Source organism: Gymnoscopelus microlampas (assembly GCF_963454915.1).
Source record: "Gymnoscopelus microlampas genome assembly, chromosome: 8".
NCBI lineage: Eukaryota > Metazoa > Chordata > Actinopteri > Myctophiformes > Myctophidae > Gymnoscopelus > Gymnoscopelus microlampas.
The window spans coordinates 12,511,735-12,536,213 of NC_139945.1; the positions used below are offsets into that span (position 1 = coordinate 12,511,735).

General features: G+C 40.7%; 2 protein-coding genes across 2 annotated transcripts; one reads left to right on the top strand and one right to left on the bottom strand.

Annotated features, from left to right (window-relative positions):
• Nucleotides 1-3,857: 3,857 nt before the first annotated feature.
• On the bottom strand, nucleotides 3,858-14,081 carry rnf169 (ring finger protein 169). The gene is made up of 6 exons (XM_084064093.1): nucleotides 13,403-14,081; nucleotides 12,249-12,310; nucleotides 11,935-12,035; nucleotides 11,458-11,557; nucleotides 10,118-10,522; nucleotides 3,858-6,421 (listed from the first exon to the last, which is right to left on the bottom strand). The coding sequence occupies exons 1-6, from the start codon at nucleotides 13,764-13,766 to the stop codon at nucleotides 5,624-5,626; spliced, it is 1,830 nt and encodes a 609-aa protein (XP_083920219.1). The 5' UTR covers nucleotides 13,767-14,081; the 3' UTR covers nucleotides 3,858-5,623.
• A 4,990-nt stretch (nucleotides 14,082-19,071) lies between these two features.
• Nucleotides 19,072-24,274, top strand: lipt2 (lipoyl(octanoyl) transferase 2). The gene is made up of 5 exons (XM_084064280.1): nucleotides 19,072-19,501; nucleotides 20,057-20,144; nucleotides 21,680-21,961; nucleotides 22,214-22,451; nucleotides 22,736-24,274. Exons 1-5 carry the CDS (start codon nucleotides 19,430-19,432, stop codon nucleotides 22,737-22,739), a joined length of 684 nt encoding a protein of 227 aa, XP_083920406.1. The 5' UTR covers nucleotides 19,072-19,429; the 3' UTR covers nucleotides 22,740-24,274.
• Nucleotides 24,275-24,479: the final 205 nt, after the last annotated feature.

Sequence of the window (24,479 nt, forward strand, 5' to 3'; positions counted from 1 at the left end):
ACCACTACTCCTAACTAAACCCAGAGGCAGCTCCACAAACCATGTTCAACCCAGATTTGGCACAACAAAGGGAATGAACTCGTTCTCATGCTATTCATCTAAAATGTGGAATGCCCTACCAAAAGGAGTAAAGGAGTGTAAAACCCTACTCACTTTCAAAAATGCCCTAAAGATACACCTTCAGGAGGCTGCAATTCAAAAATAGCCCCTGTCCAAGTCCTAACCTACCCCATGTCCTAACCTAACCTACCCCCTCCCCCCTCTCTCTTTCTTCTTTTGTACATATTTTTCACCCTTCATACCAGTAACCTGAAAACTGATTGTATGACATTCTGTATAGTAGTGTGTATATCTGTCTGTCTCTTATATGTCATCATGATTTGTGTACATGGGGATCTCATCTTAAACAAGCTAAGTGCTTAATGAGCTATCCAGTTTAGTAGACCTTGTATTGCGAATTTGTACTTCCATGTACTGTCATGTTACTGTTCTCATGTCTTACTAAATAAAGTACATCAATAAATCAAAACCCTAGCTCGGTCTGGTCCGATAGCGTAAGAAGGAGTTAAGGAGAACTCCTAAACCACCCAGTCCTGGCCTCTTTGCACAGGCTTCCTGACTGTTAACTTTAGGGTCCATTTCAAGGTCTTGGTGCTCACCAGGACCTTTTAGGAACGAATGGCTAAAATCATATTACAAAAAGAGTCAAATAAATCAAAATTTTCATTGGTCCCATGGGAGGGTGGCACAGTAGCTCTAAATATAAAAAATACACTCAGATGATTTATCGTTCAGATGTTTCAGGAGATCACCTCTTCTGTCTGACACAGATACATGGTCAATACCTTTGTCCATTAGAAGAGGCGTCATTGTCATGGTGCTGTTTAAAATGTCTAGCCATGGCACAGTCAATGTTGTTGATGCTAATGGTGTATTTGTGTTCACTCAGTCAGCTGGACACTTTAGTTCATGGGTCTTCAATAGGGGGTCCTCAGTTACAACAAGTGTGGTACTGTTGGAGCTGTATATTTTGTAGCCTACATATTAACACAAATCCAACAGATTAGTCAAAGCAAAAATTACAAAAAATAACAAAATGTGTTAAAGTAAAATAATAAATACAGGCCATCACACATCCTTCAGATTGACTTAACAGAATGAAGATAGTTATTTTAAGTCCAGTCCAAGATTAAATCTGTGGGGTATTGTCATCGATCTCTGGGCATTTACGGGGCCTCCACATCGATTGTGGATAAATAAACATCCTTACTGATATTGTTTAACTCTTGAATTTTATTCAACACATGGTGTCTTCCCACATGGTGTCTTCCCTCCTACAACCCTGCCCCATTCCACTGCTCTGCTTGTATTAGTATTAGGTTGAATAAAAGAACATACAGAAGAGAGTTCAGGGGTCTGCAATCAGAATAGTCATACCAGGGGCCAGGGTCGGGGCCCAATCCACACAAAAACTTGGCACAAACACTGTTGTAGGATTACTGTCAAAAAATGTGTTTAGCAAAAAGCAGCCTCCTGGTGGCGCTATAACAGGCCCATGTGAATAATTTGGGGCAGAGGTTCTGAATTAGCATCCAGGGAGTGTGTGCACAGTTTCGCTGCAATCAATCCAACAGTGCCGGAGATTAGCTGTCCACGGACGAACGGACAGGGTGCAAAACATAGTCTCGGCCATGCCTTTCGGAGACAATAAATGAAAAAAGTATTGAAAAAAGACAGCGTATTAGAAGGCCAAAATCAGTCACCAGAATCAAGGACGGTGTTTTCGATGAATCCACCATGGTTAAAATGGATTTGAAGTTACAATGGGTTTGTATAGGAATAGCGTCAGATAAAAGGAATATCAAATATCTAAATACTGAATCAAGCAAAAGCGTCTGGGGTGCTCATAAAAGTCTGAGTAGACGTTAAAATGTTGAAAGTGAAATATCCCTTTAAAGCATCTTCCTACAGAGTTGGCAACTTGGAGATGAATACATGGGCTGAATCCAAATGTCAACACTCCAGACTAATGGACTGGTCCGTGTCCCTGGTGGTCTCATGTCCTGTTGACATTGACGGAATAGCTTTGCATGTTTCAGGAGTTCACAAGGGGAGGTAAATGTAAATTCCCAACGAAAGGAGGTGTCATTCAATGCTGACGTTTTTCCTTTTTCTCCTTTGTACGTAATAGTGTTTTGTATTTGTTGATGACATGTATTTTTTCTGCTATGTTGATGAATTGAATACATACTGTAGGAACACAATGGAAACAAGTCCCCAGGACTTATCCTTTTTGCCTTAATGTCTGACTGTACCACGTGCTGTTTACATTTCTGACTATCAATCACCCCAGAACACCCTAAAGGACCCCTGGGGGTCCCCGACCGGACCCCACTTTGAGAACCACCGGTCTAGAGCAGTGGTTCCAAAACTGGGGGTCGGGTCGGTTTGGGGGGTCCCCAGTTGATTAGCTTCATGTGCAACATTAAACAAACCAACATATGATACAGTATAAGTGTATACAGGGTAACTGCACATTTCTAAAGTTACAACTTTCCACCACGTTCAATTATTGCCATTGCATCTCTGTTCTTCTGTGTTTCGGGACAGAAAGGCCTCTCAACTCGTCCCATTGGACAGATGGGGAAAAAAGCAGCAACGGTTAGGCCTGTCACAATTACAGAATCGCAATTATTTGAGATAATCCTAATTATCTTTGCATAATCATCTATTTGCCTATTCCCACTTTTTATAGTAGTTATTAAATGATGTAAGCTATTTGTCATATCTGCCCTGTGCACCTATTTACGATGCCTAAAAGCCAAACATAATTGTAATTTTCATTCATAATTAGGGTTGTCCGATATTGGCTTTTTTACCGATAACCGATATACCGATATTGTCAAACTCTTAATTACCGATACCGATATCAACCGATACCGATATATGCGGGGATTATTGTGATTAGGGTAAACTCAAATTTCATATCACACACACCATACAGTAAGAACTACTGTAAATTATTAAAAAAAAAAAAAAAAATCAAAAACCGATACCGATATTTTCCGATATCGATTTTTATGCTAATATCGGCCGATAATATCGGGAGGCCGATAATATCGAACATCCCTATTCATAATGTTCCAATGTTCAATGACAGAAACGCAATTAAATCGTTAACCGCAATTATTTGAGCGATAATTAATCATCACATAAAATTTCAAGCCCTACTTCCAGCTGATTTTTTTTTACTGTACTGGATTCAGCCTGGCGCATCGTGCGCGCAAAGCCAACAAAGTCTGTGTGTAACCGTAACCTTAGGGTTAGGGATTAGGGAAGTCCAGGTTGGCCTACAAAATGACATCATTCCTGTAATTCTATAAAGCAGTGGGTCCCAAACCTTTTAGCTCGAGACTCAAATGAGAAATGTGTTGAGTCCCAGGACCTAGTTTCACTACTTCTTCAAAGGTTTTTGTGTTTTTTTCCTAATTCATGGAATTTCTTTGATTTGTATTTATTTATTTTGAAAAATGTTTGAATTAGTTTTTGATTTATGAAAATCCTTTGAAATAACAATTAAAAACTAAAGGTAGGAAACGAAAAACTTGTGTTTGGGAAACACTGCAATAAAGGACAACGACACAATAACATCACTTCCTGTAGACACATACATCATATCCTGTGAGTCGAACAGTACGATCCCATACCTTTAAAAAAATACATCATATATATATTTAACATGTTTTAATATAAATATACAAAAGTTGACCAAAAATATATGAGAAAATATACTGTTGACGATGAAATATATGTTCACAATATATTTTAGATAGATTTTGACCACTCAAACATGTTTTTCATCCATACTCCCCCCCCTCCAACTGCATACAAAAAAATCCCAATATGTTTCAGAATGCAAAATTGGCCAAAACCTAATTATGTAAGAAAACTTTTATTATTAAGTGGCCATAAACTATATCTAAAATATATTTAGATATTCAATGTTCAAATGTACCTCCAGTGTCCAAAAATATATTTTCAAATATATTTTAATTTGTGTTTTGAATGTGATGAATGTGAAATCTATACTTATTTTTAGGGGAAATTAAAGGAATTTAAAGTGATCATGTCACACTTAACAAGTCTTTAAAATATAAGAGTCATTATTTAATAAATTAACCACTTGAGCCCTGTTTTATACTTTTTTCGTGTGTCACGGCCAAAGTAGCCGCATGACAGTTGATCTAACAGATCAGCTATTTTCGCCGGTTCAGAACATGTTTGAACATTTTCACCTATAATTACACACCCAGAAATAGGGATGTGAGGTTGGATGTCATTAACCAATTGAACCCCAGCATCCATATTCTGGGGCAACATTAGCCACACATCTGCTATTTTTTTTGGCAAAGAGATTTGGTGTAGAGAGAAAAAAATCGGTCCAAGTACAAAGACAACTAAAGTCCAGTTTACTAAGTCTAGAGGGTTTAAGTGGTTAAAATGACAATAATGTACAAAAGACAGAGTCACTCTCATCAGCATCTGTGCTTATTCATTATTATTAATTAGAGCCCCTACAAATAAAATGAAACATGATCCATCATTCTTCTTCTTCTTCCTCCTCCAAGCCTTCAGTGGAATTGATTAACTAACATCAGTCTGTAGTTTGTTATATGTTCATGATCTAAAGCAGTATTTGTTGTAATAGAAGACAAGTAGGATAGTCTGTTGTCCATTTTTGGTTTGATTTGAAGTCACTCTAACTATAGAAACTAAAAAGGTGTAAAAAGGAGTGTAAGTGAAAGTTTTTGTTAAATTGAAAGTTAAATAGCTCTATATTCTGAAGTGTCAGTAACATGGGTCCCCCATGTCTCTCCAGCTCTTTAGTAAAGTTTTCTGAAAAACGTATGGTGCTATAACATCAGTGGTTTTCAAACATTTTCATGTCATGGACCACCCAAAATTATATGCATTTGGCCGCCGACCCCCATCTCAAAAATATTTTGTTCCAGGGACCCCCAGAAGCAAAGGTTTTAGTTTAAAATATAATAAATGTATAAATGTATTCAAAGATTTGCTAAAACATTCAAGATTAAAACAAAAATTGCAGATCTACAAGCTCATAGTGCGGCACAAAGTGACATGCTATGAGCTTGTATATCTGCTATTTTTGTTTTAGTAGCCAAATCATAAAATGGCTAAAGAGGTTAAAATGATAGTGATGCTAAATCAACTACTTTTGCTTGGGACCCCCTGGAACCAACCCAAGAACCCCACTTTGAGAACCGATGTGCTATATATAGCTAAAATCTAAAATGACACAGATACTTTCCCGGTTTTAATGGGTTAAAGAACTGGAGAGACAGGGATACCCCTGCTACAAAACAAACACTCTAGCAATGACTACTATTGGAATATAGAGCTTTAACTTTTTAACAAAAAAACTTTTGTTTTAACAAAAACATATCACTACCACCGCCTTTAATGATTATAAACCTACATTTGCCAGCATAGTGAAGCAGGTTAAGTTTTCACTGGGTTGTCTATAATTGCAAAATAAATGTAAAACTGTATATTTGGCGGAATGCTCCTTTTAACACTTTTCGACCAACCGTCTCTCTCCTCATGAATGTTGTTTGGCAATTCGTCTCGACCTCCTCCGGTTCTGATTGGACGCCCACGACCTCAGGAAATACTTGTCAGGGACGGGGCCGACGTCCCTCTCCAGGTCAAAGTGTCTCTGGAGCCTCAGGGCCAGCGCTCCGTCCCGGAGGCAGCGCTCCTCTTCGTCACAGTGCTGCTCCTCCTCCTCCTCCTCCTCCACGATCTCCTGACTCCCTCGCCTGACCTCCGACCCCGGCGGTGCTCCCTCCTCCAGGTGTCTGCTCTTGTGGCTCCTCTTCCGGCCTCTCCTGGAGGAACGACCGCCGCCGTCCGACGGCGGTACCTTCCTGTGTGGGTCTTTCAGCGGTTCGGTTTTACCGGACCGGACCGAGCGGGAGTTCCTGTCGCTCGGCGGCGAAAATGTCTGTTTTTTACAGAGTGGAGTTTCTGTACGGGCGCTGGGTGCTGCCCCCGCCTGGTGGGGGTCCAGACTGCCGCTGAGGCGCCGCGCCGGTACAAAAACCCGTACCGGCTGTTTCTGCCGGCTGGCTGTGTCCGTCTCCTCCGCCTGCTGGAAGAGCGCCCTCCTGTGGAGGGTGAAAATGGTGTCTCTGTCTCCTGACGCCTTCACGGCGTCGCGTCTGATGTGCCCTTTGACCTTATCCGCGGTCCCGCAGCCGCCCTGCTCCGCGCCTCCGTCCTCCGCAGCGACGGGGCTGGTCAGGGTGGCCTTGGAGGCCACCACGAAAGCCGGGCCTCGGTTGCGGTTGCGGTCCAACTCGATCTGTCGCCACTTTTGCAGCAGGGCTGGTCCAACCTACCAGGGATTAAAGCAAAAACAAAACAGAAAAATATCACAGCTGAAAAGTTTTGTTAGGCCATGTGAACTTTTCAAGGGATCTCAATTATTAAACAACTGACAATATATTTAATTGCTGATAAGAATTTACTCAATTTATATTTTAAATTAAACAATGAATTTAACATTCGGTGGTTTTACTTATTGATTCCTTAAAGGTAGGGTAAGTGATTTTCTTTGGTTAAAATAAGTGTTAAATAGCTCTATATTCTGATAGTACTCATTGCTATAGAGTGTTTGTTCAGTAAAAGGAGTCTCCTTGTCTCTCCAGCTCTTTATAAAACAGAAAATGCATTTTCGTTTCAGTTTCATTTCCAATTTTATCCAATCAGGATATAGAACTCAATCAGGATATAGATTAAACAAGTGAAATTGGAAGTGATGACACTAAGAAATGAGCAGGCAAAATTGGAACTGGAACTCTATAAAAATTAAGCTTAAAAATGGGTACTTTCTCCTGATTGGCTGAGATTTTGAGACCTACCAGAAAATGTATTTTCTGTTTATTAAAGAGCTGGAGAGACGGGGAGACTACTGTTACTGAACAAACACTCTATAGCAATGATTACTATCATAATATAGTGCTTTAACCTTTTAACAAAATATTTTTTGTTTCAACACAAAAATATCACTTACCCTACCTTTAACGTGTTGATAAAGGATTTTGCCTGATTTATAGTTGGGTGCACGCTGTGTCACAACGCTGCTTGTAGAGCTTGTATTAGGGCTGGTGAAATCATATTTGAAGTCACGATTATTTCTATTACAATTAATGAATGATTATTAAAAAAAGGGGAAAAAGATAGCCTTTTCCCCCACGCCACCATTGAACAACGAAGTATAATACAGGGCTTAAGTCAGTGATATTCAACTGGAGGCCCACTTGTGGCCCTGTAACACATTTCAACAGGAACACTCCATTCCATATTCCGAAAATATATATTGGATGGTTGGTTGTACAGGATGAAAATGTTTTATGCTTTTCATATCCGTTAATCAAAACTTGTTTATGTTTAATTAAGGTGCTCACATCAACATGTTGCCTGCTGTCCAGTGTTTGGTGCAACAATACATTATGGCCATTGTTACAGCATGTGCTATAGGTCATTGGTTCTCAAAGTGGGGTCCGGGGACCCCCAGGGGTCCTTGAGGGAGTTCCAGGGGGTCCCCAGCTAAATGATAGATTAGGCACCAAATGGACCCTTATGGGTCTGTAACTCTGAGAGTGTACAAATGGAACCAAATGGACCCTAACGGGTCCATTTGGTTCCATTTGTACACTCTCAGAGTTAAATTGACATAGATTTTACAATATAAATTGCGGTTCAAGTGATAGAAATGCCATTAAATGGGGGGTCTGTAGCCCTAATGCATGTCAAACTGGGAGTCCTTGAAATTAAAATGGTTGAGAATCACTGCTAGAGCCGTACAAAAACTTCTCTTATGGGGGTCCCTGGCATATCTTTTGAAATGGGGGTCCGCGGGCTATTAACTCAAACTCAAAAACACTCAAAAACACGTGTTTCACGTGTTTTTACCGCTATTGCTCAACGTGCCAATGACGTGTTTGACGTGTTTTTGAAAAAATAGTAAACTTTTTTTTTATTTTTTTTAAAACATGTCCAGAACCCAAGATATCATCATCTGAAGATTTGCAGCTCCATCCACTCCTTGTTTAACTTAGAAATGAAAAAGGCTGTATCTCGCTTCCTAAGCACTTTTTGTTTTCTGTGAAAAAAACTCTGGCACTGGGACATAACATAATATAGAAATATTTTTTGTTTATTAGTTTCTGTTCTTTTACATACTCATAGGTAGTACAATTGAGTGCCAGAATTGCTATAGTTCTGACGTGTTTTTATGTTTGTATGAATGAAAGGTTTTTGGTTTTTGTTTGCATTTGAGTACCTGGCTCATACATGGGCAGCTGGCGGCCCGGGGGCCACATGCGCCCCCACCTTCACTTAATGCGGCACGCAGGTTAATATGGGAATACTGATATATTATTGATTTCAGCTGTTACAATTCCAAACATGCAATCATGACCCGCTTTAATTACTTCAGTCTATATTAGTAGCTTAATGACTAGTTTTAAAATCGTCTTGTTTTATGCCCAATGTATTTGTATTTAAGTTCATACAAATGCATTTGAAATAAAAAAACAAATGATACTGAAAAGTATCATTTTTATTTAATTTCAAATGCATTTGTATGAACTTAAATACAAATACATTGGATTCCAATTCAAAAATGGCAAAAAGAAATGCAGGATTCCAATTCAAAAATAGACACGTTTTGAGCTTGTAGATCGGCTACTTTTGTGTGAATTGGAATGGTAAATGGTACGGCATTAATTTACGAAAAAAGTTAAAATACGGAGATAAGAGGTGTCTGCCCGACAGTATATGCAATGTGGCCCTCTGGAGTGAGTGTGGAAATATAGTGCCCCCCTCCATCATCAAAGTTGCCCAAACAGGCTCTTATGAAGTGTTTCATGAACCATTAGTTGGGAAAAAGTGCATCATGACATTGAGTGATAAGGTCAGGTGAAACATATGACGGTGTAAAAACTAATGGATGAGATGGAGAATTCTTTCTTTGGTGTGATGGACCAAAAACAATCAAAACTCAGAAGTAAGTAGCTACACATGGAGGGAGTTGGCAAGTAATGGATGAACTGCACTCAAACCACTAGAAAAAGTGCTCCTCGGAGCACAGGTCTCCGCCAGGTCAGGTAGGTTATTGTGGCCTCCTGGTAATAGGCCAATGTGAAAAGGGTGGCATTTCTTCCTAGGCCTTTCATTAAGGCATTTTGTTCCAAAAATGTGTTTTGCAAAAAACGACCTGCTGGTGGTGCTATAACAGGCCAACGTGAAAACATTTCTTCTGCCTATAGTAGGAATATATATGCAACATTTCACGGAAATCGCACATTGGGTTCATGATTTGGGGCATTTTGTTCAAAACAATGTTGGGTGTTGCTAATGTTACTAATCAGGATGGAATATGAAGATCCGTCTTGATCACATGACTATGGAGATACTATGTACCAATTTGTGTGATTTTCGGACAAAATCTGAAGGAGTAATACAAACAAAAAAGTGTTTTACAAAAGCCGGTGGCGCTATAAAACGCAATGTGAAAAATGCAGGGCATAGGTTTTTCCTTTAGATTCTTGATACTTAACTACGTTTTAACACCAGACACTTTTCATAAGTATATCTAATGTGTCCTAATTTAACAATTTTAAATTAAATGAAAGTGATTTCATGGGTGAATTTAACTTTTACTAGAGCTAGAGCACACCGAAGTAAAAAATATATTTAAAACAAGATATTATGTTCTTTTACTCAAGTACTTCATAAAATAATCATTGTTTATTTCTCGTATAACTTGTAAGGCAGAATTGGGCAGCAGTCATGGAGCAGTTGCAGCTTCGTAACATGGCGGCTGGATAGCTACCTCCTGGCGCCAGCCCACTTTTGGGTGGGAAGTATCTTCGCACCACAAAATAAATAATTTTAATTAATTTAGAATTAAAGTTAATTGCCCAGGCCTAGCTTGTAGTATAAATCATCCTTTTGGAGAAAGTCAAGAGTTGACTGAAATTAGTCGTGGCGACTAAGAACTGGAATCGGTGCTACAGTACGTTACCTCATAACTGGTGGCCGTGTTGGCACTCTGGAGGCCGCGGGTCAGGTTCCGGGGCGTGGACTTGACGATGGCGGGCTGCAGCAGGCGGCCGTCGGGCAGGCGCTTGGGGGGCGTGCACGGAGACGACACGATGGGCTTGAAGTGGTTCAGCTCCTCCGAGATGCTGTCGCTGCTGCTCTCCGGACTGGCCGAGCGCTCGCGCTGCTGCTGAGGCTGCACGGTGGCGGTCGAACCCCGGGGCTGCTGGGAGGACGCGGCGGGGCACGACGAGGATGGTGATGTCATCAGTGCGCGCCAGCCGACGGGTCTTCTGTCGGCGGCGACGGGCGCGGAGAGAGAACGGCGAGCCAGGCTGTTCTCAGACGACAGCAGGATGCCGGCCGTGTCACTGTGACTGACGCACACCTACAGGCACACACACACACACACACTTATGAGTTACATTACTGTAGATTCATTGTTGTTTACCGGATTTACTTTGTGGTTTACTACTTTGCTTGAGTGATGAGTAGTACCACACAAAAATATAACTAAAAACCTTAGTTTATGACACATTCAAAGTCAGCTGTCATCTGTCATAAAGACAGCTGGATCCATTCATCTCAACATCTACTCATCTCTTACTGCAACTTAAAAGACATACAAGATATACACTTCAATCCTCAAGTGATGATGACCCCTCTCACACACACACACACACACACACACACACACACAGTCGCTGTGACTGACTCACACCCACACACACTACTTTGCTTGTGTGATGATGAGTAGTGTTGTATTTCATGTCAATAAAACATGACACTGCGATGACACAGAGAAAGAGAGGCATACAGAGACACACACACATGGACAGAGAGCGAGAGAGAGAATGAGAGATAAAGACAGAGAGAGACAGAGAGAGTGTGTCCCAGGACCGCTTACATTGAAAAGCTAACAACATTACTGACATATTAACCCATTAAAGCCGGGAAAGCATCTGTGTCATTTTAGGTTCTAGCTATATATTCGGGTGTCCAAAACTGTTACTTTTCAGGATTCAAATTCAAAAATAGCAAAAATGGCAAAAAAAAAATCGGCAAGCTCAAAGCGCGCACCACATTTTGAGCTTGTAGATCTGCTATTTTTGATACTTTCGTGTGACGCTGAAGTATGATCAAGTAGGACATTAATTTACGAAAAAACACAAAAGTTAAAATGTGGAGGTTTCTGCCCGACAGCAACGATATATAGCAACATACGTTTCTCAGAAAACTGTTTTAGAAGGCATTTGTAGAATTGGCCGTAATAGGTTATAAGGCTTTAAAAAGAAGCAGGATGGAACATGTGTAACTTCTTACCTTATCCAGGCTGGACGGATGAGAGACCAGACGCACTTTCCCTTTGCCTTCCACCGAGTCTGTACAGCTCTGACTCCTCTGGACTGTCCTCTGGGACGCACTGAGGAGGAAAACAAACACACCACAATCCAAAAGGTCACACATAAAGATAAAGACGACTCTATTATCCATTACAGTTCACAATGTAGGCATTTAGCAGACCTGGCGTCAGTCTACATAACATGCTATCTAAATTACAATTTGCATAACCTTTTCATAAGCCAGCAAGGTTGTCGATGCTACGGCAAGTGCCATAAGCACTTGTACATCAATGGAAAATTGCCTCGAAACTATATGTAATACTACAACTGAGGAGAGTAAGATGAGTTTGGATTGAATGATTGAAACAAGTTTATTATTCACAGTCCCTGTAGTACAGTCAAAGGTCATGCTAAAAGGATAACACAGGACAACAAAGGAGAGGAGTAGGAGACATACTCTTTGGTGGATTTGCCGTTTCTTCTGATGAAGGCAGAAACCATCCTCGTCTTCTTCCCCACGGGCTCTTCGTTTTCAGAATCCGACAACACACCACCACTCTGCAACACACACACACACACACACACACACACACACACACACACACACACACACACACACACACACACACACACACACACACACACACACACACACACACACACAGTTGAATGTCTCATTAAGGATGTTGTATGTCCTGTATTAAGTGGTTTGTTGCAGATGGGATGTGGGATGCAGAACCTTCATGCATGTTAAGATGGAGTGCTTCTCACCTTGTGTTGTTCACACTGAAGCTCAGTGGGCTTGGAGATCTGAGATGGCCACAGGAACATGTCTGAACAGAACACCAGACAATGTTACACAGCCATCTATCCATCTATCCAGATAAATACTATGCTCTCAGATACTGTCTGTCTGTCTGTCTGTCTGCCTGTCCTACAGAGACAAACACTGTCTCTGTCTGTCTGTCTGTCTTACAGGGATAAACACTGTCTGACATAGAGGTGGATAGCTACAACATAACTACAAGATAGTTTCAAATGAGAGAGCACCAACCACACACAATTATAACTAAACCTGAGTTTATATGACACATTTAAGTCAGCTGTCATCAAGACAGCTGGATCCATTCATCTCAACATCTCCTATTGCAACTTCAAGTACTTTAAGACATACACTTAGTTACAAGTACATACATAAATAAACTATGCAGCAAAAATAAAGTGCAAAAGATTAAGGTTTCCTCAGTGATGGTGACCCCACACACACACACACACACACACACACACACACACACACACACACACACACACACACACACACACACACACACACACACACACACACACACACACACACACACACAGAGAGAGAGAGAACATGTCTGAACATGTCAGGTTTAAACAAGAAAACAGTAGTCATGTGTGATGTCAACAAGTGACAATATTGTGATGCCAGAGCGCTACCTAGTGGCACAAAGTCAATGTTGGACATTTCTCTGAAGACAGACAGACTGTCACACAGTTTGTTATGGACCCCCCCCCCCAATCAGGATACCACTTCAACGCGCGCGCGAGCGCACACACACACACACACACACACACACACACACACACACACACACACACACACACACAGTATTGTAACTTTTATAAACATGTCATCATAACTATTTGAAAGCAGGTTTTGTAACTTATTGGCTCATCAATCAATCCAGAATAAACAGGCCTGCAAGACTTGAAGTCAGTTTGTAATAATACAAATAAGCACATAGATACATTAATATCTATATTAATACAACATTTCATTAATCTCTGTCTTGGTAAAAAATAATCTTATAATAATCATTATTACATAATTATAATGATAACATCATGCAAACACGCAAACATCCGCAAAGCGCACAACAACGGAAATCAAAGCAAACCTCTGCCGGTGTCTAGCTCCCTCCTCTCGGGGTAACTTCTCCTCCGCCGCTCGGTGTCCCCGCCGGCCGGACCCGGTGGTCCCGGACCCGGGGCCAGGGGGGCCCAGCCCGACGCCGAGCCCCGCAGCCGGGACAGGGACAGGGGACAGCAGCAACAACAACCACACCGGGGCCCGGCGCTGTCCGGCGGGGCCCCGCCGGGGCCGACGGCCCGCTGGAGACACCGCGGACAGGAGGAGGAGCAGCGGTCGCAGACCGGCCCGGACCCGGACCCCGCGCTCCGGTCCTCGGCCCTGGTGGTTCTCCTCCTCCGGGCCTCCTCCGGCGGGGTGGACCCGGGTCTGAGTGGCTCTGGTGCGGACATGGCGTGTTGTTGTTGTTGTTGTTGTGCTTCTCGGTTCTCTAGTCTGTTTACCAGTCAGATGATGAACCCGCCGCCGTCGCCATCTTTTCTCTCTACTCTGTGATATTTGAAAACATCAAGCCCCGCCCGGTCAATGCAGCGGCTCCCATGGCCGCTCCCGCCCCGCTGCGGGGTGTCGGGAGGCCTGGTGGAAAAACCCAGCACACCTCGGTCGGTTCCATTGTTTGGATAGAAAGTGATGAGTTGCGCTCGGTTAAGAAGCTCACCTCTGGACTGGGCGGTGCTAATGCACACTACTGCTACGAAATGCTTTATGGGTCAATAACATGATGATGTTTGTTGTCTCCGCCAGGCCGACGACGACGGACGAAGGCATGGCCGAGAGACTATGTTTTGCACCCTGTCTGTCCGTCTGTGAGTGTGAGCAGCTAATCTAATGTATCCAAATGTCACGCAAATCGGTACACATGATCTCTATAGTCATGTGATCAACACGGATCTTTTTGGTTTTTCATATTCCATCCTGATTGGCTAAGAGATTGACATCTAAAGTTTGCAGGAGTGGCCTGTTTTGAACAAATTGCTGCAAATCATGAATGCAGCGTCCGATTGCGGTGAAACTTTGTACACACATTTGCACTATGTTGAGGAACAAATGACACCATTTTAACATTGCCCTATTATAGTGCCACCACCATGTGGTCGATTTTTGCAAAACTTGCAAAAATCGACTCCTAAAGATTTTGTCCAACCATCACACAAATGTATTATCTCATCAAGTGATCAAGATGGATCCGTCCGATTTTTCATATTCCATCCTGATTGGTGAATTCCAAACATTGCTGGCCCACCAACCTACCTGACCTGGTGGTGACCTGTGCCCGAATTACCCTGTGCCCCGAGGAGCACTTTTTCTAGTTTGTTTTTAAACCTTTATAATAGCTCTGTATTAAACCCTCAAATGAGAAATAAATCCAGTTTCAGTCAGTTTTGGCTGCATATAAAATCGAGTAGAACTATATGAGTTTATAACTACATAAATGTATAAGTGAGTAGTAATAATGAGTGGTATATAACTATAGGTTATTGTTATATTAATCTCTCAAGACATATTCTGATCTTTTTTAACCGAATGGGTTCCCAGATTGTTGTTATATCAGTAAGTATAAATATATAGGTGCCTGAGTTGAGTATACATTAATTTGTAATTAATATATAGTAAGTATAGATTCATGAGTATATAATGTGAATGTGTATTCATATAGACATATAAGATATGAGGTCTCTATATAAATGCAGTACATTTAGAGCAGTGGTTCTCAAAGTGGGGTCTGAGGACCCACAGGTGTCCTTGAGGAGAAGGTTCCATGGGCTCCCCTCAGCTAAATTAGTTAAAATAGAATCGATATCAGTTTTAACCACTTTAACCCTATCAGCTTTTTCCCCTCCGATTATTATTATTGTCTGTCTTTTATTGATATTACTAATGCTGCTCCGGTGTCCGAGAACTGAAGATAATAAATATATGCTACATAATAATGTTTACTCTTATGTACCTGTTCTGTACACAAAGACATGACAATAAAGAACACCTTGAAATCTTTTGTGTTATACACATGTAGGTATATGTGTGTGTGTGTGTGTGTGTGTATATATATATATATATATATATATATATATATATATATATATATATATATATATATATATATATATATATATATATATATATATATATATATATATATATATATATATATATATATATGACACATTACTAGAACCTTATATCAGTCTACTAGACAAAAACTGCAGATCTTCAAGCTCACAACACATCACGGTGGGTCATGTGGTGTGCTCGTAGATCGGCTATTTTTGTGCGACACCGTCGTACAACAAAGTATACACTGTCTGTCTGTAGTCTGTCTGTCTACGTATCTATCTATCAACACAGAACAACACATCAGTTGTAACAGTTGTTTATTGTGTATCAGTTTATCTTCAGACCAACAGTGTGTGTAGACAGACAGACAGACAGACAGACAGACAGACAGACAGATAAGAGAGGAAGAGATGGATCAACTTGACGACACAGTCTCACAGAATGTGAGGGACACAGCACCTGCAGAAGAGAAAAGACATACCGGTAGAATATTAACTGGGAAAATCAACTGGATTTGAAAATATTATTTCTGATGTAACATTTCATCATACAAATACATGTTGTTTATTAAGTGTGCCTGCCATGTTAATGGCAGTGGCACACTTATTGACATTGTCCTTGTTTCACACACTCATCTTCAGGCAGAGGAAAGCTCATAAAGGCATCATGCAGCTTATAACTTCATTTAAGCACTGAATGAAATTGGTCAGTTCAGATTTCACTTCAGTGGCATTTTCAATACAGTTCACAGGCACTTTGATCTTTTCCATACATTGGGTAGCTTGCTTGCATTTTGATTGTCTTGTTGTCTGAAAATTTGCCATGTGCAAAGCAAAACCCTTCTCAGAGTAAACATTGGATTTCTTAATCCAGGTTGCAGAGCACCACTGACTTTGTGACGTCAGACATGTTGTCCTTGAAATAAGAAAAGGTTGAGAATATATCTATAAATGATACAAACGTACATATATGATTTGAGGCAGCCAAAGGGTCCGAACGTCAGCTCAAGAGGGAGGCACACATCTCGACACACACCGTTGTGACTGATACATCCCCATGGAAACGGTGTGAGGACAGCCGCCATTCCCACATCACCTGCACACACAGAGGAACACGCACGCACACACACACACACACACACACACACACACACACACACACACACACACACACACACAGATTTGATTGATTTGAAGACATACAGACACATGAACTAATTGGTGCTGTTTTGGAAACATATATTTTGAGAGGTCAACTATATCTAAAATGAGGAAATGTGTTTAAAATGTATTTCATGTATATAGGGTATATACACTGAAATTAGTTAAATATGTCTTAACCACTTAACCAACAGCCCTGTTGTATACTTATAACTACTTGCTATTATATAGAAATATCAGATCTACAAGCTTTTTTAAAGATTTTGAAAATGTAAAAAAAAAAAGTATATATTTTTTATCATTGTGAGATGATAAGTAAATATGTAAAAAAGAAACAATAGAAAAACTGTACAAATAGTGAAAATTGTCAAATATTGGGACGCCAGGGTGAAAGTGGTTATAAAAAAAGAGGACAACATGAAAACACAAGCAGCAGAATACAGTTAAAGTCACACAAACTCTCTCCGAACTAACAGCAAAACTAAAATGAAATGTGGAATTCACACTCAGTCTCATCGTGAAAACAGACACCTGCAACCAAGTTACTGTTATGAACTGCTATAATCTAGAAAGACAAAAAAACAAGACAAAGAAGAAAAGGGGAACTGACAAGTTCATTGAATTAACTTACAGGTGATGGTCAAGCCAGCCAACAGCATCCAGACAAAGGTTTGATATTTCATTATGAGTTCTACTGTATAGCTGTTGGAAGTCAGTCAGCTCTTTGTGGAACACAGTCTCATGGAGTAGTGACTAAAACGCAGCAACACTTTAACTCAATAAAGAAGTCATGAGAGTTAAAGACAGAGCTTGTGATTCAAATCAAAGTTAAAAGAGACAGAAGACCCACAGAGAGGCCTGGAGGGGGGGCGTTATCTAATTATCCACTGTTCTTTTACGGTTCATGGATCATAATTTGATCTCTGTCCGCTCAATGACAAAACACCCACCTGCTCCCAGTGACTGACAGTAGAAGACTGTGGTTGTACTGATCAACTCCCAGTGACCGACAGTAGAAGACTGTGGTTGTACTGGTCAGCTCCCAGTGACCGACAGTAAGACTGTGGTTGTACTGGTCAGCTCCCAGTGGCCGACAGTTAGACTGTGGTTGTACTTGTCAGCTCCCAGTGACTGACAGTAGAAGACTGTGGTTGTACTGGTCAGCTCCCAGTGACCGACAGTTAGACTGTGGTTGTACTGGTCAGCTCCCAGTGACCGACAGTAAGACTGTGGTTGTACTAGTTAGCTCCTCGTAAACCAACAATAGAATTCTGTAGTTGTACTGGTCATCTCTTGTGGGAAATAGGAGCAGCAAAGTAGCACTTTTCTAATAGGGCATACATACACACACACACACACACACACACACACACACACACACACACACACACACACACACACACACACACACACACACACACACACACACACACACACACACACACACACACACACACACACACATACATACTATACATACATACATACATACATACACAGCAAGTATGCAAGTATTTCACGGTATATAAAGTGAAACAGGGTGTAACATTACTCATACTGTGACTTCAATTCTGTGAAGTGTCACATGTTGCTTTGAATGTCTAACTGATAAGAACACACTGTATACACAAGTATGTGTGTGTACACAAGTGTGTTTACACAAGTACACACAGTGGTCAACAGAACCAGTAAGCCTAACTAATCGTTGCTGTCGGGCAGAAACCTCTTATCTCTATGTTCTAACTTTTGTTTTTTTTTGTAAATTAACGCCCTACTTCATCATACTACAGCGTCACACAAAAGCATCAAAAGTAGCAGATCCACAAGCTCGAAACGTGGCGCGAAGCTTGTCGATCTGCTACTTTTGCTATTTTTTTATTAGAATACTGAAAAGTAACAGTTTGGACATACCGGTATGGGGTTTCCACCCGACAGAGACGTAATGCTGATAGTTTGGCTAGTTTGTTTTCAAGCGGCTACCTGGTCAAATAAAGGTCAAATAAATACAAATACATCTGCAAGAAGCAAACCAACATAATAATACACTTAATATATTTTACGTAGTCACCACTTCAAATTGCTAATTTTGCATAATGGATACTTTTATATTAACTGTAAGTATATTTTGACGCCAACACTTTTGTATTGTTACTCGAGTAAGATGTTAAATTAATGCAGGACTTTTACTTGTATTTTCTACATTGTGGAAGTAACTGTTCTTCCACCACTGGATGGCAGTAAACAATAAACTTAACTCTTTCTTTTAATCATCGAAGAAGAAAATGTCAACAAACCCGGCACGGTACACGAAGATCCCATCACCCGGAGGGACTATGCCACGCTGTGATCGGCTAGTTGGCAGTAGTCACGGAAACAGAGGACAACTCTCGACCACTCTGCTTGGAGTCTGTGCTCATGACGCTACATCCGCCCCTCTGGACCATGGGATGTAGAGTCACCTCAACGGAGGAGCTGAAAAAAAGTTGTCTAGTTGAATAACAATCTAAGTTTCATTCATTTAAACCTTATGTGTTGACACACGAGTGTGTTATTACAATGTAGTATGTAAAACATTAAACCTAATAGACATATTCATTTAAAAACAATTTCTGGTGTTGGTGAAGCATTTGAAAATCGTGAGCACAACATTCTGTCTGGAGACGAGAGAGTTATCAGTGGTAGTCTAACCAGTAGGCTAGTAACCAGTAGTAAAGCAGTGGTTATAACCAGTAGTAAAGCAGTGTTTATAACCAGTAGTAAAGCAGTGGTTATAACCAGTAGTAAAGCAGTGGTTATAACAGTAGTAAAGCAGTCGTTATAACCAGTAGTGACTAGTGAGCATGCTGCAGAAGGGCAGGGCGGTGGTGGAGGTGGTCAACCTGGGTCTGAAGTCCTACTCCAGTGCTCTGCAGGTAGGGCTGCCTCCCTGCAACTATTGATCATTTTCTTGATTATTGATTACTTTTTTGATAAACTGAATAATCAAGAAGCACATTTAAAAAAAAAAGAAAAGTATATATATATATATATATATATATATATATATATATATATTATATATATATATATATATATATTATATATATATATATATATATATATATATATATTATATATATATATATATATATATATATATATATATATATATATATATACACATATATATAACGAATCGAGAGGAAGAATGTTGAATGTTTTATTTATTTTGATTATCTACAAAATCGATTAGTCTGAGTAACCACTTCAGCCCTATTGTATTTGTATACCACGCCATACATCCTTTACACATACAAATACAGAACATAGCCGATCGACAAAACAAGCTCACAATATTTTGATTGGCTATTTGCTGTATTTTTGAAAATGTATTATTTTATTCAAACGGATTATTTGTCATGATAGTCATTGATCGATTAAGGTTGATGAGTTCGATGACCCTTTGTACCCCTACATGTATACTGCAGGTCCAGCAGTCCTACATTAGACAGCATCTGGAGGGAGGAGGGAAGAACGTGTTGCTGTTATGTGAACATCCTCCGGTTTACACCACAGGTAAACTCATCAAACTACAAGTAAACAAGTCAAGTGTTAGTTTAGAGTCTGATCAAGACCGCACACAAACACATTAACTCAATGTACATGTACCTACTACTACACGTACAGTACTGTGCATGCAGCAGCCACATACATGTTGATAACATTTAGAAGTAGGAACCTTACACACACACACACACACACACACACACACACACACACACACACACACACACACACACACACACAGCACACACAGCACACACACTGCACACACAGAGCACACTCAAGCACCTCATTGTGCTACAACTACTGTACGTACAACTACGGTACGTTCTTTTCTTTCTTTCTTATTCTCTCTATTGCTGCTATTCTTTATTATGTCTATGTTGTTTATTATTGCTGCTACAATGTTAAGGAACAAAAAACAAAGATTTTCTTTACTTGTGTCTACTCAATGTAGATTAAATGCAACAATATAAATCTTGTATAAACAGTGACCATGTCAGAAATATTGCCAATATAAGAGGATTCCTAACTCAGCAAGATGCTAAAAGTTGGACTACTGCGATGCACTTTTTACAGGTCGTCCTAAAAAGTCTGTTGAAAGTTTACAGCTTATTCATAACTCTACTGCTAGGCTGCAACACAAAAATAACAAAGAGAGAACACACCACTCCAGTCTTAACCTGGTAAACCCCGCCCCTTCCGGAGGGAGGGGTTAGTCTTAACTGTCCCCCTGTGTCTTATATCTAGAGAGGATGTTAAGCACTTAAACCCTATGTACTTCGTTGACCGGGGTCCCCCAGGGCTCTATACTAGGTTAGCCATTATTTCCCTCTACACCAAATCTCTTCGCCAAAAGTAGCTAATCTACAAGCTCACAGCATGTCGCGTTGTAGTGCGTTGTGAGCTTGTAGATCTGCGAATGTTAGCCCGCAGAAAGGCAATGTTCCTTTACGAGGCTTTATAGATTGTGTGTTTGTAGATCTGCAAAATAACACTGAGATGCTGCTTTCTTCAATGGTGGAACACCTTACTGTACTTGAAAAGATTAGAAAGGCATGCTTTGTTTAAATCTCTAACTGACGTTTAGTTATTCTAACCTAGGCTTTCTGTAACACCAATTTAGTTTTCTTTTTCATCTTTTTTTTAATGCAAAGCACTTATTTTTGTTTGCTTCCTCTTAATCCGTTTCCTGTTTTTCTTTTATCTCTTAAAGCTGCAATCCACAACTTCTTTAGTGAATAAAGCATTATTTTAAACAATCTGTATTATCACTACAACTGCAGTGGTTGGAGGTGGTCTCCCTTCTCCTCTAGTGAGACATTTAGATTTTGTGGTCAGGTAGGACACCTACTGGATGACAAGAGGTATTGCATGAATCTGTTATAGCTCAACAGTAAACATTTCAGCGTGTGTGCAGGGGACCTGGGCTCTAATCCTGGTTAGGTCATAATAAAAGTTATGGATTTCAGATTCAATGTAAGCATTTTGAGCTGCATGATTTGTATGAAAGGTGCTATAACAAATAAAGTTTCTTATTATCCTAGGTCTGAGACAGGCTCCATACCCTCCCCAAGAGGAACAGAGGCTCAAACAACTCGGTGCAGAGTTTGTGCGTACCAGCCGTGGCGGTCTCATAACCTTCCACGGGCCGGGCCAGTTGGTGTGCTACCCCATCCTGCACCTGGCCTGTTTTAAGAAGAGCGTGCGCTGGTACGTGTGTGAACTGGAGAGGACGGTCATCCGACTCTGCAGAAAGCTCGGCATCCAGGCCTCAACGTCCCCACACACCGGAGTCTGGGTCGGAGACAACAAGATATGTGCTATAGGTACTGAAGGTTCCTTTAATATCTATGTGCTATAGGCACTGACGATTCCTTTAATATCTATGTGCTATAAGTACTGTCTAAACAAAGGTTAATTTAATATCTATGTGCTTGTTAACGCCCCGGCCTAGGGGAAACCTAAAGCGCAACAAAAAGTGTACTCCCTCCTTTCCAGTCCCCAAACACAGCCAGTCAACACCAGTTTCAAATCGTATTGTATGTATTGAATTACATGTATTGTGTTGTGTGTTACAGGGATCCATTGTGGGCGGTACATCACGTCTCATGGCATAGCTCTGAACTGTAGCACTGACCTGACCTGGTTCGAGCACATTGTGCCCTGTGGGATCCAGGGCAAAGGAGTGACGTCTCTGAGCGCTGAGCTGGGGAGGACCGTGACTCCCGCTGAGGGCGCTCCCTATCTGCTGGAGGCCTTCGGAGAACAATTTGACTGTGAGGTACTGGAGCAAGATAAGGAACACCATAATGGACAGTAAGTTCACAAAGTGTATTTCCATTTAAAACTCCACATCAAAAATACCTGCAAGATTACACTTCTGTCTCACTTTAAAGTAAATACAAACCACACTTGTCATTCATTGACTGGAGTGATTAATTGTGCATCTGCCTATTTCTAGTTTAGGAACCAAGTTGAATATGTTTGATAATAGTGTTGATAATAGTGTTCATTACTTGAGCCATTTTCATCTTTTAAAATAAATCCAAATGAAGGTTTATTCATCACATGTATAAAAATGATATTAACCTGTGTTACAGGTAGATGCGTATTGATGTGATTTGAGGGTGTGGACTAGACAACACCAACTCCTCCACTCCCTCCCATCCAGCATCAGTGTCTGGAGCTCTGCAGTGTTGCTGGCTCCGCCGTCATGTCGCAGTGTGTCTACGGAGGTGGTGCTCCTCCTTCCCCTTCTAGCTGTGCCTCTGGTTGGCTCCCACAGTGTCAGTTCGCTCTCCACCATTTCTGGGTGCCTGACACAGTGCCCAGCCAACCTCATCCTTCTGACCTGGTCCGTGACCTGCAGGAGGCCTCCGTAGAGGCCCACGTTTCTGATGTGGTCCTCCCATGATGTGACATCAAGTGCCATTCATAGCATTCTTGTGTCCCATCTAGGGCCTTTTCCTGCTGTACTGTGAGCGTCCATGTCTCGCTCTCGGCCCTGTACAGCAGTACTGACTCTGCTGTAGCCAGATACTGTTCTGTATTCTGTTGAATACTCTAGAGTACCAAAGAAGCCACAACCATCACATTTTACAATGACTTGCTGTTGCTACCAATGTTCAGATGCTGGTACAACAAAGCTTTTCAGTCAGAGTGGTCAGTGTGTTCTCTGAGTGCTCACAGAGCACAGCGCTCTGAATTTTAGAACGGCGAGTCAGCGACACTCCCTAACAACACAGGGTTAGAGAGATACCACTGTTGAGATGTCCTTGAGCAAGGCTCGCTCTCTCTCTCTCTCTCTCTCTCTGGCATGCACAGTATGTCGTTGCAGCATTGACATTGCAAAAGATACAATGTAGCTAAGGCAAACTGGGCCAGTCGTCACTTTCACTTCTTGATCGAAAATGAAAACTAGCAAGGTTTGCATTTTTCATGACTAATGTGGAAGTAAAACAGTATATTAACTGGTGTTGTGTACACATCCTTCTTTCACACAGGTGTCACACTGAGTCAAACACCAGAGTATTAACTCTGTATTATCTACTGTTTTATTTCCCCATCTAAAATAACCCTGATCATTGCGAGAATAAGAAAGTATTTCCAAATGGAGCTATTGAAGTTTAAATCTGATTAAACTAATGTAAATCCTGCTTTTTTATATTGCAATACACATCAGTTATTTCCTATATCGTTCAGCCCTTATATAGATTTTTTTTTAGGTTATTTAGTTTGGTTCTACTGAACATCTCTACTGTGGAGCGTTAATGTCGGGTTAATGTCAAGTCAACAACTAAGAAAAACTGAATTTCCAATCGTGGAAATAAAACCAGTGTTGATGAATGTAAGAACGTTTTGATCACTATGTGTATTTCCCTGTATTTCCTAGTCTCTCTGGATAAGAGAGTGTGTCAAACAACCAGCCTACCTCTGATTGTGTCATAATATTTTGTTTCAGGAAGTGGTCAGTGGGTTGTTTGTGTTGTTTTGGATGTGAAGTGTGATGAAACAAAGTGTTTTCGCTGCCAAACAGAAGTCTTGAAATGTGTTTTGTGTTCATCAAAGCAGCTTGTAAAATCATTAAAATCTTTGTCTTTTCCTTTTATAAATGTATATAAGATATACATTTGTCTCATCCCCAGGATTAATATTTATCCAGCGTGAGGGGGTGATAAAGACAGTTAATGTTTATTTATTCAATTAAAGTGTTGATCAAATGCTGTTTTCTTGTCTATGTTGTATACGTTATGTTATGTCCAACCACCTTTGACGAATGTCTGGATGATAATGTTTATGTATAATGTATATGTATAATATGAACTGAAATGTACGTAGAATATG